General features: G+C 33.8%; 1 protein-coding gene across 2 annotated transcripts; it reads left to right on the forward strand.

The window, feature by feature from the left end:
- The first annotated feature begins 716 nt into the window (after nucleotides 1-716).
- LOC108227426 (structural maintenance of chromosomes protein 3) lies at nucleotides 717-17,621 on the forward strand. 2 transcript variants are annotated; one of them, XM_017402556.2, is made up of 31 exons: nucleotides 717-873; nucleotides 1,139-1,202; nucleotides 1,307-1,345; nucleotides 1,430-1,505; nucleotides 2,438-2,476; nucleotides 2,608-2,675; nucleotides 2,776-2,847; nucleotides 3,309-3,388; nucleotides 3,488-3,566; nucleotides 3,658-3,775; nucleotides 3,861-4,036; nucleotides 5,898-6,143; nucleotides 6,227-6,348; nucleotides 7,106-7,250; nucleotides 8,436-8,608; nucleotides 8,699-8,798; nucleotides 9,160-9,296; nucleotides 9,600-9,801; nucleotides 10,328-10,415; nucleotides 10,494-10,643; nucleotides 11,413-11,564; nucleotides 11,646-11,837; nucleotides 11,917-12,100; nucleotides 12,188-12,258; nucleotides 12,355-12,506; nucleotides 14,108-14,276; nucleotides 14,368-14,514; nucleotides 15,469-15,564; nucleotides 15,743-15,917; nucleotides 16,525-16,716; nucleotides 16,962-17,621. In XM_017402556.2, exons 3-30 carry the CDS (start codon nucleotides 1,331-1,333, stop codon nucleotides 16,713-16,715), a joined length of 3,615 nt encoding a protein of 1,204 aa, XP_017258045.1. In that variant the 5' UTR covers nucleotides 717-873; nucleotides 1,139-1,202; nucleotides 1,307-1,330; the 3' UTR covers nucleotide 16,716; nucleotides 16,962-17,621. The 2 variants fall into 2 exon arrangements, with proteins under 2 accessions (XP_017258045.1, XP_063935129.1); XM_064079059.1 differs by lacking the exon at nucleotides 1,139-1,202 and having other exon boundaries at nucleotides 740-873.
- Nucleotides 17,622-18,004: the final 383 nt, after the last annotated feature.

An 18,004-nucleotide genomic window follows, 5' to 3' on the forward strand; every position in this document is an offset into this window, starting at 1 on the left:
ATTTATTATATTTTCTTGGTATGAGAGTCGGCTGATTAATACACAGATGAAGATCCTTATTTTATGGAAAATCAATAACACAACTTAGTAATATTTGATCAGGGAAATGTTTTTCCGGGAAATGTAGCTCGGGTTTGTGTTGATAAATTTGTCCGCATGTCAAAATAAAGATTATTTGTCGGATACTGAAATTTGAACTGGACTTATAAATTTTTATATTTAAATCTTAATAAATTTATTTTATAAATTTGATTTAATTTATTTTATACTTATTAACTAAGTTTATTATAAACTTATTAATATATTTTATAAACTTGACTAAATGTACTCTATAAATTTTATCAATTTTATTTAATAAATTTGTTTAAATTTATTTTAGATTTGTAATGTTTACTCTTAGATTTTATAATGTTATCATAATTTATATTAATTTATGATTAAAATCTAGTTTAAAATTTGAAATTTAAAGTCAAAAGATTTAATTGACTATGAATATAAGTTCAATTTCAATTATGGAAACAATAATTTAATCGGAGACAAGACACTTGGATATTTTACTAAAATCATATTCATCTAGTGAAATTTTGATTTTTCATATCTATTATTTTGTTTTACTTATTTTTTCATTTCCATGTCAGCGGCAAAAGGACTCGAATCAGATTTTTTTTTTAAATTTTGATATCCAAAAATTGGATTTTCAAGTCTCAACAACCAGAAATGAATCTAAAAACAAAAATCAAGAAGAATTTAAGCGCAGACCCCGACCCAAAAATTTCACATTCTTCACTTTGCCCCCAAATTCACTCTCCACAACTCGCATTTCTTCACTCACACTTTCGTTTACTCATAGTTTCACACAATCATATCGCTCAGGTAACTATTTCTCAACTTAAATTCATCTCTCTTTCGCTTTTTCCACGCACTCGTGCATATAGTTTTACTGTTTTCATCATTTCTCGCTTTAATTTTTTGTAACTTCTTGTAATCTGTGTATATTTACTTTCGGATATGTATATAGCTACTTGAATTGTTGTTAATTTGTCTGTGTATGTGAATGTGTACTGATTTGAACTCGGAGAGTGAGAATTAGGGTTTGAGTTTATGATGCCTTTTTTTTCTTCTTAATCTCGTCATGCAGAACATGTGTTGGTGATGGACTGAGTCGAGACAGTATTTTCACTGTTAAATCGTAAATAGACTAGGTACGTTTCGTTTTGTTTAATTGTATTATGTATACACACGCTGGAATGTAAGTATGTGATGTAGTAACCATGATTCTAATTTATGAATTGTTTTCTGTCTACAGAAGTAGGAGGAATTGTATTACAATATGTTTATTAAGCAGGTACGTACATACGTTGTGTTGTTTTATATCAGGAGTAATAGAGGTACTGATTGGCGATTGATGTTTGTAAGATTTTGGTTGTAGGTTATTATTGAAGGCTTTAAGAGTTACAAAGAGCAAGTTGCAACAGAGCCTTTCAGTTCTAAAGTTAATTGTGTTGGTAATTATTTTTTAACGGCTGGCTTTTAACATATTTGCTTAGATATATGTATAAATAATAACTAACTTGTTTTGCACGGATTGTATGTGTATGTATACAATCTGTAATAGGTTGTATTCTTATTATTGCTTTATCAAACATCACCATTGTGAAGGCGTAGCTTGGAAAAATCTATGACGTAAACCACTATCAGCCCACAAGCTGATGTTGGTGTATTAAACCCAATAATTGACAATGATCAAAAATCAACTCTAATGAAAGTTAAATTAAAAATACAGCGCACACAAGTCTCTGTTGATTATAATGATATTTGCTTTGTATGAACAATCTTTGTCAAACCAGTTTAAATAAATTCATACTGGTGTTCCTAAATAGTACAAGGGTCTTCTAGCATATTCTTCTGTTACTTATTTATAGGAGTCTTATTTTAAGGTGATCTACCTTAGCATGGCACTGGTGACACTTTCCTCTTTACTTAGCCAGAACTAATTGACTTGGAAACAGTGACTGCTTATTTTGACCACCTCTAGTAACTTTCAGTTTTTTTGCTTATGGACCAAAACAATTAGAACTCTATTCCTTGTCTGTATTTTTTATATAAATAGAACACCATATAATAAAACAATAACAAGAGATTAACTCTGTAGCTTGAGGTTATCTCCCAATCTATAAATTTATGAGCTTCCATCCCTAATGATGCTGTTTATATAAGATAAGCTCAGCTGAAACAATCGGATTAAATCATGTTCAGCCCCACCTCTCTCTGTCTCTATGTGTGAAGGCTATCTGACCATTATCGCTTTAATTTCTTTTGGAATAAGTTATGGTAACTTTAGTTACTGTAATCTGTTTTTGCATAATCCTACTGAAAGTTTAGTTATTTGTATTATCTTTCTTATAATTAACCAATTCTGGTGGTTTGTAAACTGCAGTTGGTGCTAATGGATCTGGGAAGTCTAACTTTTTCCATGGTAATTAAGTTATATACCACCTGTTTATGTTCAATTCTGTGCAACTATGCTGTAGTCTGTTCGGAGTAGTTAACATCCGCATGGTTACATGTTTGTTCTTAATTAAATCTGTTGTTTTGGCCCCTCTCTAGCAATCCGTTTTGTAATTAGCGATCTCTTCCATAACCTGCGAAGCGAAGATAGGCACGCATTTCTCCATGTATGGGTCTTGTGCTAATTTTGTTGATAGTATCTAATGTATTTAATCCACACTTAAAAAATTATTTGTATAATATTGTTGCACATTTTTTATTGTTCAGGAAGGTGCAGGTCACCAAGTTTTATCTGCTTTTGTGGAGATTGTGTTTGATAACTCTGACAATCGCATTCCGGTACTCGCTTTATGTGATGAGTTAATGCTTTGGTTGAATTTGTTCTGCTTTCTATACCTAGTTGTTGTTATGATTAATTGTTTCTTTGTGAATATTATGGGACATAGAATCTGATACTAATTATTGTTCTTAAGGGGTTAATGTACCATTCTTTTGTAGTTAATCATCATGAATTAAAGTCTGTCTACATGTTTCAATAGAGTGACTTGGACAAAACAATAATGTATCATACATTGTGAACGATTTGTCAGCATGCATCTTGACTTCATTTTGTCTTGGATTGACTTGGCTTTGTACATCTTCGCGATATGTTACTATATTACTGTGTCCAAATATAAGCGGGAAACACTTTTTGAATTGCTTTAGCTGTCACAACTGCTTGACTTGAATTTTTTACTTCTGTTTTTACCAATTGGAAATCGTTCCCCTCACTTGGTCCACATGTCATATTCTTTTGGTAGGTCGACAAGGAGGAAGTTCGGCTTCGGAGAACGATTGGTCTTAAAAAAGATGAGTATTTTTTGGATGGGAAGCATATCACGTGAGTATTAATACTGTATTTCTAGTAAAAAGTTTTATTAGTGTTATAGTGTATATATTTTTTTGCATACCAGGGATAATATCTACTAGAAATCTGCAGGAAGACGGAAGTCATGAATTTACTTGAAAGTGCTGGTTTCTCTCGCTCAAACCCGTACTACGTTGTGCAGCAGGGGAAAGTATGTAGCTTCTTCTGCTTCTGTAGTTCTGTTTCTTATTTATACATTTAGCTTGTTTCAGTCGGATTTATAAATTTATGTTGTAAAATAGATTGCATCCTTGACGCTGATGAAAGATTCAGAGCGGCTGGATCTACTGAAGGAAATCGGAGGTACTAGAGTTTATGAAGAAAGGCGACGCGAGAGTCTGAAAATTATGCAAGAAACTGGCAAGTATCCTTCTTTTGTCGGATTGTTCCTGCATAAGTATTTCGTTTTCTGACTAATTATTTATTATTTAATTTCTAAAATCAGGTAATAAGAGGAACCAAATTATTCAAGTTGTCCAATACTTGGATGAGAGACTAAGAGAGCTCGATGAAGAGAAGGCGGAGCTGAAAATATATCAGCAGCTTGACAAGCAAAGGAAGTCCTTGGAGTATACAATATATGACAAAGAGCTACATGATGCAAGGCAGAAAGTAGTGGAGGTTTGTTCTATTTGAAGCTTATTCTTGCAACAGATAGCAGTTCTTTTTATTACCCAAAATTGTTTGAGCTTCCCCTTGCTATTGCAATCCTTAACAAATGAACGTACGTTCTTTTGGTGTGGATTTTTTCTATGTTCCTTTCTGATTATCCTTTTTAAGAGATGTCATTGTTTATTAATCTCATTTTACTCTTCATTTCTTTCTAACGGAGGTCAATTTTGTTAGTTAGGAATACTATGATCTTTCATGTGGTAAAAGGTGCTTGATTGCTTCATACTAAAACCAATGGATCAAAATGATATATATTGTTTCGGCATGTGCATGATAATTGATGGCCAAATCATAATTTTTTCTTCGATCCTAATATGAATAAATCTGTTGATCATTTCTCCACATGCCTGACTTTCATAATGACAAACCACACCAATCATTGATCTCTAATCTCCAGATTAGCAAACACAACTCAATACCTGAAACAGACACAACCAAGTAAGATCTTCCATTATATGTTGATGCCAGAGATTCCATTTAAGTGGATCCTCCAACGAATAGTCACAAAAGAAAATGAGGAACTGTTGTAATGTTACGGAGATGCTACCAGGAACCCTCCTGGGAAGCTTTATGAGTTTGGAAGTCTACCACCATCTCTGCCACACGCTGCTGTAGTTATGTTCATCGTATAAAATAGTAGAATTGACCATAAAATAATACAGTACTTGCTATTATGAAAGTTTAGAGCTGGGCTCAAATCTCAGTTAATATACAGAATCAGCTGCTTCGTTTTGCAAGTTAATATAGTAGAGTTTTTTTTTTTTTTTTTTTTTTTTTTTTTTTTTTTTTTTGTATACGGGAGAAGTATTGAGAAATTAAGAGCCCGTTTGGGTTTGCTTAAAGTAGTTACTTATGATTTGAAGTGAATTAATCTAAGAAGTTGCAAGTGAAATTTTTATATATTAAGTTAGTATTTGTTTGGTTAATTTTATATTGTGGGTAACTTATGGTTTACTAAAAATACAAAAATAGAAATAAATTTGATAGGCTGTCCATTTGAATGATGATACAACCTTTAATCATTTAAAATCATTAAAATAAAATAAGTTGTTCAAAAAGGTACCTTCTACTATTCTGGCTTGAAGCTGCTTTTTTGAAGTCGCTTTCTGATTTATAGACAAAAAGACATTATTTAATGTTCCCAACTGGCTTTAACTCAAACTTAACAAAAAGACTATATCGTTAAATATTATTAATTACAATTAAATATTTTTTTGATATATTAAGATATATTACAGGTTATATATATATTATATCATATAATCTGGATATATTTATTAGGTAGTGATGTATTTAGTAATTGATTATCTACTAGCTCAGTATATCTACAGTTTTCTTATTGTAATTAGATATAAAATTAACACATTCAGAATGCAACTTTTATTATTTATTAATGTCAAATAGTAATCTTACTAGTCGGAATATGATGTTCTCCCTTGTGCTGCCAGTTAGGTCTAGGTTAGTGAACTTTATTTTTGTGTATATTTTAATTGCTCCTTGTTCTGGTCTTGGAATAAAGTTTCTTTTGGGAAAGCTGTTGCTACAAATTTAATCATAAAAGATTTGGTCACTTCAACTAAGTTGCTTATATTTGATCTTATTATTTTGTTTTCGTTTTATCAGGGCGTTATCAATTCATGATATGTGCTGTACTTTATAAGCTTGTAGAGTGATTATATTTGCATCGTTAAAAATTGCTTTGAATGTCTTCTTGTGCCATGCATAGGAGCAGTTCCTGTTAAGATTTTGAATTTAATTTTGTCCATACTTTAAAGACACACTGATTCTGTACATGTGCTACGTTCTGCAGATAGATGATGCTCGCAATAAAGTTTCTGAAGCTTCAACGAAAATGTACAACAATGTGCTAGATGCCCATGAAAAGTCCAAGGAGTTGGACAAGACATTTAAAGATTTTACCAAAGAAATCCAAAGTTTAAGCAAGGAGAAAGAATCTGTTGAGAAGCAGCGGACTGAAGCTATAAAAAAGCATGCACAACTTGAACTTGATGACAAAGATCTTCAAGAAAAGATCTTCACTAACATCAAAGCAAAGGTATTCTTCCATTAGTTTTGAGTCTTTTGACGTATTATGTACCTCATTATTTTATGTGCTGATCTAACCATTTCTTGATGTAGGATGACGCAACAAAACAACTTGAGCTTTTACAGAGAGAAATTCAGGAGTCAACAGAAGAGCTTAATAATATTAAGCCTTTGTATAACAATCAAGTTAGAGAGGAGGAGGGTATTACGAGAGAGTATGTTTTCTAATTCGTTGTTGCGGGGATTTTGTATATATTTTAATGCGCCATGTTTGTTAAGCTTTAATTGCATAAAATAATTACAGACTGACAAACATTGTTATGCTTTTGGGTAAAGGTCAGTTGCTCTATTTTAATAGTCATGCACACATGACTTTAGAGAGCCTTAAAGACGCAACCTCTTATTACCAAGAGAAGAGGGGTATCTGCTAGGCTAAGCCTTGCAGATGAATTATCAATCTTATGCACACCCTCCACAAAGTTTTGCTCGTCTCAGTTCATATTTTTCTTAGACCACTTGTCATTAAAGTCTGTGTATGAAAATCTCAGAATTCTCTAACTCATGGTGACGCATTTCACTGGGCTTGTGTCAGAACAGAGTAAATGTTGCTAATTTTCTCCCATCCTATTCGTTAAGAGCACTTATAAATTTATTCTTTCCTGAGAAATACATATTAAATGAAGCATTTTGGTAGTAACTATTAGCTGTGCATTGTTAACTATGTCAGGTGCTCTAAATTCTAATTAATATTTTCTGTAGAACATTGTTTCCTCTATCCTGTTTTTTCTTCGATCACGGTGGGAATAGAGTTGTCCTGTGAGAGATATTATGTACATATGAAAATGCATTTTTGTTATTATTTACAAAACTGTACATATTTAAATATAATAAGGAATTTTTGTGCACATAATATATTGAGGATTATTATTAAAGTACGATTTAATATATATACATACATTTATATTTGTGTAGAATAATGGAGCGTGAAAAGCGTCTTAGCATTCTTTATCAGAAACAAGGACGTGCAACCCAGTTTGCCAATAAAGCTGCACGTGATAAATGGCTCCAAAAGGAAATTGATGAATACAAACGGGCTTTATCTACGAATTTAGCGCAGGTGAAGTTGCTGTTTTTTTTTTTTTTTTTTTTTATCTGTAATAATTCTTCTGTATATGTTTGAAAGACTTTATGCTGTGAACCTGGTTTGGGTGTGCTTGTTGGGCCTTTCTGTTGTCGTGTTTCCTCTGAAAATGTAATAATTGAATACAGTTTAGAAGCATGTCAATTAGCATTTATTTAATGCCTAAAAGCCATTGTAAATCATCTGGAAAGCTGTCTATATTGTCAATTGTCACTGTTTGGTACGAGATTGCAATGTTATTTGTTAAGTTGAATGATAATTTATTAATTTCAGTACTCTAAAGGGTCAGAGGATAGTTTTAATGATCATATCGCCCCTTTTAGTCAACGATGCAGTATTTATTTTGTTGCATTGCTTATATTTAAGCCACAAGTGCTTTTTGTGGAGCTAATTTAAGAACCCGCATGTAAATTTAAGGATTGTTGTCCACATGAACTTGTATACCTTTTCCCTGATATTAAGACTATGGTGACTGCTACTTAATCCTGAGAACTCTTAGATTTACATAGGTCAATGGCTGCCATGTACATCCCATGTCCCCCGTCTCCTTACCCTTTTAACCAAATTGCTCTCCTCTCTCCTTATCGGTGTCATGGTGACTACCGACATGCCCAAATCACAGCAGCATTCATTTTCTCTATCTCTAATAGATGCGGATTTGAAATTTAGCCATGGCTAATCGCTGTTATTGAATTGGCAGCTGTAGCATTTGCTAATTAGTCTTGTTTGACAAATGCTTTTTACCAAGGAAGTCAATCTGTGAGCTTGTGAGCTCTGTAATGAAAGACCAAGTAATGCTGCGCTAGTAATTTTTTGTAGATCCTAGGGGATTTTTACTAGCACGTGAGTAATACAAAACCGTAGAAATGATATGTGTGCTTTTACTTTTCTGTCTTGTTATTGTCATTTACAGGAATGTTTTTTTTTTTCAGTGTTTCTACTAAAAATCCTGTCAAGTATGAAAATTGCTTCTGTCTGGGTTTTAAGACCTATTGGTCATCTGGTCTTGTGCACCTCTAGCTCAATGTCTATATCTAATTTTTTTTCCCTTTTCATAAAAAAGCCTATGAAGTATATATTATTACCATTTGCAATAGTTTCTTGGGTTTTTCAATTATGTTACTCTTAAAGCACCTGCTTGAACCTGTGCGCATCTTTCAGGAGAAAATACTTACAGATGAAATTGACAAGCTCGAAACTGATCTAGAAGAGAAGGATGCCTATATTAATGGCCGTCAAAATGATGCAGAAGCCTTGGAATCATTTATAAGTCAGTATCGGGAAGGCTTTAATCAGCATAAGAGACAGAGGGATAAGCTGCATGACGAGAGAAAGTAGGATTATCTTCACATTTAATGTATTTAGTTACTGATTAGTTTTAGTCTGAATTTTTCAGTATGATTAACTGTTGTAAATTCAATCAGGTCCTTGTGGCAAAACGAAAATGAACTTTCTTCTGAAATTGAAAGGCTTAAAGCAGAAATTGTAAAAGCAGAAAAAAGCCTAGATCATGCTACTCCTGGTGTGAGTAACTCTTTTCCTGTAATTTAGTTCAAAACTTGTCTACATGTGCATGGATTCTTTTGCATGACTATCTGAAGGAACTTCATTTCTTAGTTGTTTCTGTTGCACCCTAAAATGCTGGTTGTGTGACTATCACAAGTTTGGCTTCAAGGGTAAATTGTGAGGTTGTGCAAGATCTACACAACACAGTTCCAAATTGCTCTCTTTGTAAACAAAAAGTAGGAAAATTTTTCCTTCCACCCGGTTTTTGGGATACGAGAATTGCCGTCAGTACATGTTTACTTTGTTTTCTTTCTTGCCATTTTATATTTAGGAAATTAGAAGATTACTTAATACTGTTAGTGGCAAATCTTGTTCTCAGGATATTAGAAGAGGGTTAAATTCTGTTCGGCGGATATGTGGAGAATATAGAATTGCAGGAGTATTTGGTCCAATTATAGAGTTGCTAGACTGTGATGAGAAGTTCTTTACAGCTGTTGAAGTTACTGGTGGAAATAGGTAAGCCAGTAGCGTTTGAAGATTTAATGCTCTCTCTCTCTCTCTCTCGCCCCCCCCCCCCCCCCCCCCCCCCCCTCTCACTCACTCACTTCCCTTTCCCTGTATATATATATATATATGTATATATTCTTATGTGATAGATCTAGAATATTTCAGCTAGTTCATCTGCTAAAGTCTAGTTTAGCCTGTTGCATACTATGCTTGTACAATTGTCAGTATCCTTTTCCTTAATGTTACCGCTTATTTCACTTGATGGTGGACATGATGAAAATTGTTAGTAACCTATTTTCTACATGTTGACAGCTTATTTCATGTGGTGGTGGAGAATGATGAGATATCTACCCAAATAATTAGACATCTTAATGCACTAAAAGGTGGACGAGTTACATTTATACCATTGAACAGGGTAAAGGCTCCTCATGTTGTTTATCCACGGAGCTCAGATGTGATTCCACTTTTAAATAAATTGAAATTCTTACCCCAGTACAATCCTGCATTTGCCCAGGTAAGATAAGACATGGATTTATTTGAGTTGATATATTTTGCTGTTGTTATTTGTTCAGGTGTTTCACATAGTCACTCTTTTTTGAATAAAGATTTTCATGTAATTATTTTCACAAATGATGCCATGATTTGACATTTTCATCTTCTTTGGCATTTAGCCCTCTATTCCAAATTCTAATATCTTTACTATTTTCCTAGGTCCATTGGGTAGTAGTGGGCAGTAATATATGATACATGCTGTGTATAATAAAGTAGCAGTAGTGGGTTCAATATTCAGTGGGCAGTGTAATAATTGTATTGTATTTTTACATATATGACTATGGAAAAAGAATTTTCATGTAATTCTACTGGATGCTCCTAATGTTATCAATATCCATTGTTGTAACCACAACTTTTGCTTATGTCATCCTTTTGTTTTTGTTTAACGTTTGGCAGTATTTTATCATAAAGTCACTTCTCAAACTTTCTTATTTCGTCAGATCTTCCTACTAATTACCTCGTATGTTTATGGTTTTGTTAACAATCAGGTATTTGCTAGAACAGTGATTTGTCGAGATTTGGATGTGGCAACAAAGGTTGCAAGAGCTGATGGCTTGGATTGCATTACTTTGGAAGGTATTATATCTATATTTCAATTGCTAATTTATGCGTTTTGGTTTAATGCTTGTCAAGTTCACACTGTTTCTGGTATAGGCGATCAAGTGAGCAAGAAAGGTGGGATGACAGGAGGATTTTATGATTATAGACGCTCAAAACTGAAATTTATTAACATAATAAGGAAGGATACACAGTCTATTGGTGAGAAAGAACAGGAACTGGAGAGGGTCAAAATCCAGCTCCAAGATATCCTTGAACTGTTTGTGATCACAATTTAATTACAGAAAACAATTCATATGCTAATTGTCTATGCTTTTGTTTCCTTTTTGTCACTCTTCTTGTCATAAGTACCTTTGGCAAGTGCAATGTAGATTTTCTAGGTAGAATGGTAGATAACAGTAAACTATTGATCTGTTTCCTGTTCTATGTGGTATGTGTACTGTCTTATAATATAGGATGCTTATTTAAGAAAATGGCTAATGGTAAATGTTATTAATTTTTGTGTATAAAGCTTTCTTGAAAAAGTATACTGCATCTTTTATGACTATCTTTTTATTTTAGAGAAAGGTTGAAGCTGTTTGTTCATTGGTTCTAGACCATACTCTGTTGTTTTCTGGTTCTTGTGAAATTGTATGTGTATTGGTTATGGTCCTCTTTCAGACTTACATTTTGACTGGTGTGTAGCCCATGAAAGTAATCAAGTTGGATAATGTTCTGGGAAACTGTAAATAGAGTTGATTTTTGTGGGAAAAGGTCTGATTTTCTACTCGCCCATAAATTTAAGAAAAAGATTCTTATCTTCTTGTTGATAAGAAATCTTACACCATTAGATTTTGTTGTATGTCTGTACTTTATGTCAATACTAGTGCATCTGTGGCCAAAAAGCAACACTTTTAAATCGTATGTAAAAACTCCTCTGGCACTGAATCTGGTTGAGCCTTTAATGTGGGATTGATGAATGTATATCTTGCAATTGTTCAGAAATCAGAACTTGGTTTCACTTAATTCTTCTCACAGATAGATCAGGAAATCAATAAACTTGTATCTGAGCAGCAAAAGAATGACGCCAAGCTGTCTCATGATAAATCTGAACTGGAACAGATTAAGCAAGACATAAACAATGCTAAAAAGCAGAAGGCTTCTGATTCTAAAGCGCTTGAAAAGAAGGTATTCTGTTTTAGCTGTATATTAATCACATAACCATCGCGTCTTGAAGATAACTGTTCTGACTGCAAAGATGTTTTGTAGCGTAAGGTGCTTGGAAGCGTATTGAGTCAAATTGATCAGCTTAAAGCAAGTATGGCCATGAAAAAAGATGAGATGGGTACAGAGCTTGTTGATCACTTGAGTCCAGAGGAGAAGGACTCTCTGTCACGATTGAACCCTGAAATCACTGATCTGAAAGAGAGGCTCATCTCATGCAGGACAAATCGTATAGAGGTCTGCTAAAAATTCTTATTTTACTAATCATATTTGGCTACATGAGCTTATGTATTCTTTCTGTATGTCTTCAATTTAGATTGAAACGAGAAAATCAGAGCTGGAGACCAATTTGTCAACAAATCTTGTTAGGCGGAAGCAAGAACTTGAGGCAGTCAAGTTGTCTGCAGAGCCTGAAATGCTACACAGTGAAGCTGAACTTAAGAGACAAGAACTGAGGGATGCGAAGCTGTTACTGGATGACATGACACAACAGCTAAAAAGTAAATAGACTCGTATGCTTCCCCTTATTAACACACTGTTGTGTAATATAATCAGAAGTTATATTTCTAACGAAATTTGTCTCACAGGAGCTTCTGAGAGCATAGAAGAACGCACGAAGAAACTAAAAAAGATCAAGGACGAAAAAAATAAGCTAAAGGTTATATTCTTTTCAGTTGAAAATTTTAGATGCCAATAATGTGTTGTCAATTTGTCATTGTCTCATTTATTGCTTTTATATGTCTAATAAATGCAGACATTGGAGGATGACTATCAGAGGACCCTTCAGGATGAAGCAAAGGAGCTAGAACATCTATTAAGTAAAAGGAATACATTTTTTGCCAAACAAGAAGAGTACTCGAAGAAAATCAGGGAACTGGGTCTTTTATCTTCAGATGCATTTGAAACGTAATTCTCTTCCTGATTAATAATCGCAATCTAATGCAAGTAAATTAGATGTAGTTGCTTAACTGTATATCTTGTCAGACAACTGAACTTTAAGTTGAGTGGATCCGCTGGCTTTATGTTCCATACTCATGCAATACGTAAGTGTATATGCATATATATGAATACTGGAAGAAAACCTGTGGCAGGATTTAATCTTTTATTCTTTACATGTATAATATTAATAATATATTAATATGACTAAATTGCAAGGATCCTATCTCTTATTCTTTAATTGTATAATTCTAATAATATGACTAATTAATTGCATCACATATTTGAGTGCTACTTCTTGTGTTAATGTTTACAACTGAACATATCTTTATTATAAAACTATTTAAAACTTTGATAAGCATTATAATAGTTCACTTTTTCAAAAGTATTTTACTGTGTTCATAATTCTTGAGTTAAAAGTTTGTTTTATTTCTTTTGCTTAAGGTAATACAACAAGAGGTACTTGAAGAAAATACAAAAGAAAATAACATTAACAATGATGTATAAATACCTTTTTCACATTCTTCATTGCACATGCTAAAATGAACTCATAAATTCGGACAAAGAGAGAAAGAGACATTTTTAGATATATTTATGTTTATATTTGCACTGGCAAGGCAGTACAGTAGTAGCTCAGTTGAAGTAGGAATTATGTTTGTGGTCTATTACTGATACTATTATGCTCATTTTCAGGAAGTCTTAGTAAATGGATTAGAAATCATATTCTTTTAGTACACTTGTTCTTCAGTAACATCTAACTAGTCCACCTTGGAGGATGACCTGTCTATTTTCAGTATTAACAGAACAGGGATTAAGTGTTAAGTAGTATCTTGTGTTATTCATATCCTCTGTTCTAAAATTGTGCTAAAGAGGGTTTAAGTCCGAAATTGTACCAGAGGGTTCAAGTCCTATATATTGTACTAGTAAGTGTTTAATTTAGTTCTAGATTTTTTTTGTTATCCTCTGGAACAAAAGCTTATACAACAGAGGAATATTTAATATATTCTCACATTTTAGGATTCTTCTCCTTATTAAATTTTAAATGCCTCCTAGCTGTGCACTAAATACAACTCTGAAAATGAATAAAGACAAAGAACCGAACATAGCTAAGTAGCCAACAAGTATATCAGTTGTATATCTAGATTTATTTGACCATTGCATATAAAAGTAGCATGACAATGAAGGTATGTTAATTTTTGGTTATGGTATTGATATTACCACTTCCAGACACGGATTCCTGTTTTCTCTACCTTTCTGTAAAACAACATAATTGTAACTAAGTAATAGATATTGCTACCAAGACTACTATTATGTAACGTTAAGGCCTGTTGTTGGATTAGTGACTGTGGTTGGTGTAAACTGTAAACGTCATAAACTTTGCTGATTTGATATTTTATTATTGAGTGATTCTGTTACCTCGTATATTTTCATAAACAAACTGATATTTAGGAAGTTCTGTTTGCTGCTAGCAACTGGTATGTTTTCTATGTTATTTGCAGCATTATGCTGCACAGTTCAAGCTTACTGTTATTATATATATTTTTAATTCATCGTTATTCCATTTTATCCAGGAATAAAAGGAAAAGCATAAAAGAGTTATATAAACTGCTTCACAAGTGTAATGAACAGCTGCAGCAATTCAGCCATGTCAACAAGAAAGCATTAGATCAATATCAAAATTTTACAGATCAACGAGAAGAGCTACAGAAAAGACAAGAAGAACTGAATGCTGGTGATGAGGTGCTTTCTCCCTTTTCCAGATATAGTTTACAATACTGATGGATCTTCCAATATTAGGATAATTTTTCAACGGTAAGTTATCTTTTGACAGAAAATTAAGGAATTGATATCAGTGTTGGATCTGAGGAAGGATGAATCAATAGAACGTACATTTAAAGGTGTTGCCAAGCATTTTCGTGAAGTATTTTCAGAACTTGTTCAAAATGGCCATGGTCATTTGGTTATGATGAAGAAAAAGGTAGGTTCTCTATTTATATATTAGGTCCTCGAGATATAGGCGGCTAAGGGTTTGCCTAGCACCTATTAGTTTTATATTGCTGTAAACTGTATATAAATGTTTATACAATAGTTTATTCTGAAGTCCAAACAGTTCAGGTTATTAAAAGAATAAACAATCCAAATGGAAAAAAGATTAAGTTACCTTGGAAACTATACTGTGCTAATGAATTGATGCCAAACAATTGCACCAGTTTAGGCCAGTTGGAGTAAATTGGTGAAGCTACAAGATGTTTATTGTAGTTTTACATATCAGTTTAAGTTTCTGCAGTTCTACTCGTCCAAATCCAAAGATGTGTTCACTTGGTTGGATTAGAGAGTAGGGTACATATAGAATCAATTGGGATTTGTTGTTGATGTTTATGCATCCTAACCATTTCATTCTACAATTTTAAAATACGTTTCTTTAGTGAAACCTTTACAATTGAATTCGCAGCCTTTTCTTGAACTTTAACCTTTTACTGTAATTGTTCTCGTTTGCGTCAGTCATGTATCTTTTATAATTTATTACTCCATTTTGCCTCTATTTCTGTTCACACTTCTCCTTGTTTTTCATCCAAATATATGTAACCTAAGAGAATAGCAAGTACTATATCCTTCCACATAATGTATTATCCTTCAATTGTGGCTTCATACCAACTGGTGCATTTTCAGCTCTTGTGTGTTATAACGGAACATTTTCTCCTCATGATCAGGTGGTGCTATATGGTCATATCTATGCATCAATTCACCCTCAATACATCCTCTGCTCATATCTGATTTTAAGAAAGAACTATAATGGGCTTACAAATTTACTGATAGAATGATTTATGCCCTATGCTGCTCATTTTACTTTGTCAATGCAGATTGTATATTTTAGGGGTGTGTCCGTATTTCAGGCGTGCTTGCTGATGTCATCTTTTTGAAATTTATATAGGATGCTGATCAACTTGATGATGATCCTGATGAAGACGGGCCCCGTCCAAGTGATATGGAAGGAAGGGTTGAGAAATACATTGGCGTGAAAGTAAAGGCAAGTTGTATCCGTTAATGCAATGGCGGCAGTAATATGCATAGAATTGCTATACATTTTATAGTTTAATGTTCCTCTAAGTCATGTCAACATGCAGACGGCAAGAACATCCAAAAGTAGAAATTTTAGTTAGCGAGTTCCTGTGTTATGTGATCTAATATTGGCTTTTAAAATATAGGTTTCTTTCACTGGGCAAGGAGAGACACAGTCAATGAAGCAGCTCTCCGGGGGTCAGAAAACTGTGGTTGCACTGACATTGATCTTTGCTATACAGCGATGCGATCCAGCTCCATTTTACCTATTTGATGAGATAGATGCTGCCTTGGATCCCCAGTACAGAACTGCTGTTGGAAGTATCCTTTCATGCACTCACTTAACTCGTGAAGCATTACAGTTCTAATGCATCTAGTTATTGATCTTTTTCCTGGAGACTACACTGGGTTGAAGTTTAAAAAGAAACCTCTAATTTTATTTGACCATCTATGGTTCATGCCATTATCACCTGAAGCTTGCAACAGTTATAACACATGATATAATGCTTGTCTTGGCATGACCTTTATAGCACTTGCCATGGGATCTTCGATATTATCTCTTGTCATGCACCTTTATAGCTTCTCTATGTGGTGAGGTTGTCAACCTTGCTGGACATATAGAAGGCTTTTATGCTTTGTATACTAAGAACTGCTTTATTAATTTTGAACATTTTGTTCTTGTACTTAGTTGTGTGTGTGTGTGTGTGTGTGTGTTTTCAGGTGGTGGTGGGGGGGGGGGGGGTGGGGGGGGGGGGGGGGGGTCATAGACTGAACTATATATTGGCTCGCTTTTTCTAAAAGCATAAATTTGTTATCTGTTCACATGGTTTAAATAAATGAGATTAGCTCTGCTACCATTGTATTCACAATGCTATACCTTTTGTTTGTGTTACTTATCTGCTGTTATCCTTAACGTTTTGTTTAATAGATATGGTGCGTCGCTTGGCAGACATGCAAAACACACAGTATATAACGACTACTTTCCGGCAAGAGTTGGTGAAAGTCGCTGACAAGATATATGGGGTAACACATAAAAATCGGGTTAGCCGTGTCAATGTTGTTTCACGAGAAGAAGCATTAGACTTTATTGAGCATGATCAGTCTCACAAGGTTGACTGAGGTATGAATCTTCTAAATTCTTTACAAGCTTTAATTAGTAGGACCTTGACCCTTACTTTGCAGACTAGCATATTACGTCACCCTAAGAAATAGACAAAACCGTTCACGATATGCTGGTTATGAAAACGAGGTGGCACTAGATTAATAATTAAGAACAATCACCTGAAAACCAAAGAATTTGTCTGCATGCAACTTTCTGGTATTTATACTGTAATGGCTTCTATCTAATGTATCTACTTCTTTCAGTGCCAGGGGAGCTTAAAGGTCATTATAAAAGATATCTGATATGGTGGTTGTACTCGAGACTAGCGTTTGTTGCTTAGTGTTGTACAAGTGATGATGATGTTTATTATTGTTAACAGTCTACTTGACTTCTTGCTTATGTGGTGCTATGCAAGTCAGAGGTGTACAAAGTCTATGTTTAGCTAGAGAAAACTTATAGTTTATGTATCACCAAAGATTAGTAATCCGGATACTGCTACTTCGATAATAGTAGTAAAAGTGTGTGATCCGTCTTTACACGCCCATTAAATTTGTGTTTGGCTTTTCGCACAAATTCTTTATTTTTGGACTTGACCTGTGATTGTCTAGCGTAAACAGTTACACGAGAACACAGGTGTGGATATGCACTCCTGCCCCAGGTACTAGGTGACGAGTTTAGTATGATGAAGATGCTGAAAAGCTTAAAATTTTAAGTAAACCAGCTTGCAATATTGAACTTGAGTGAATTGCATTTTACAATTCTTATCAATGGCTGGAATTCCATTCTTGCTACTTGCTTCTGAAAATTGTACTTGACTTCCCATTTCTTTGAAACTAGATACAAATGCTCCTTGTTACAATTAAGGTTAATTTGTGTAAAGGCTTTATTGTTATAACCTATTGCAATGATTCATGTTGCTATTATCTTTTTCTCTGATTCATTTTTACGACGAACAATAAATATAGACTAAATAGAAATAACTTGAACGGAAACTAAGAAGAACAAGAAAAACTCTTCTGTTTATCGTCACCCACCTTTAACGGCACTACCCATTTTGGGCAGATAATTGTTCCCACTCAGTCCGTAGTTACACATGATAAAGAGCATGCACTATGCATATATTGGTCTCATTGAACCTAATTGGGCTTTATCTCAAAGCCCATATCGAGTTCATTTTCTCGGTAGAGTTAGACAATCGGGTCAGCTGTGTTCGGATATGAAGAAATTTATATCCAAGTCTGAATTTTTACCATATTCGATATCCGATAATTAATGTTCATATTCTGTTTTAACGGATTGGATATAT

This window comes from Daucus carota, chromosome 6 (genome assembly GCF_001625215.2).
Source record: "Daucus carota subsp. sativus chromosome 6, DH1 v3.0, whole genome shotgun sequence".
In the NCBI taxonomy this organism is placed as follows: Eukaryota; Viridiplantae; Streptophyta; class Magnoliopsida; order Apiales; family Apiaceae; genus Daucus; species Daucus carota.

What these genes read in the sequence shown, in the direction of transcription:
- LOC108227426 (XM_017402556.2), top strand. An exon ending in GAGGAGGGTATTACGAGAGA is followed by an intron (nt 6,349 to 7,105) that starts GTATGTTTTCTA and finishes ATATTTGTGTAG; the next exon opens with AATAATGGAGCGTGAAAAGC. An exon ending in CATGACACAACAGCTAAAAA is followed by an intron (nt 12,101 to 12,187) that starts GTAAATAGACTC and finishes TTTGTCTCACAG; the next exon opens with GAGCTTCTGAGAGCATAGAA.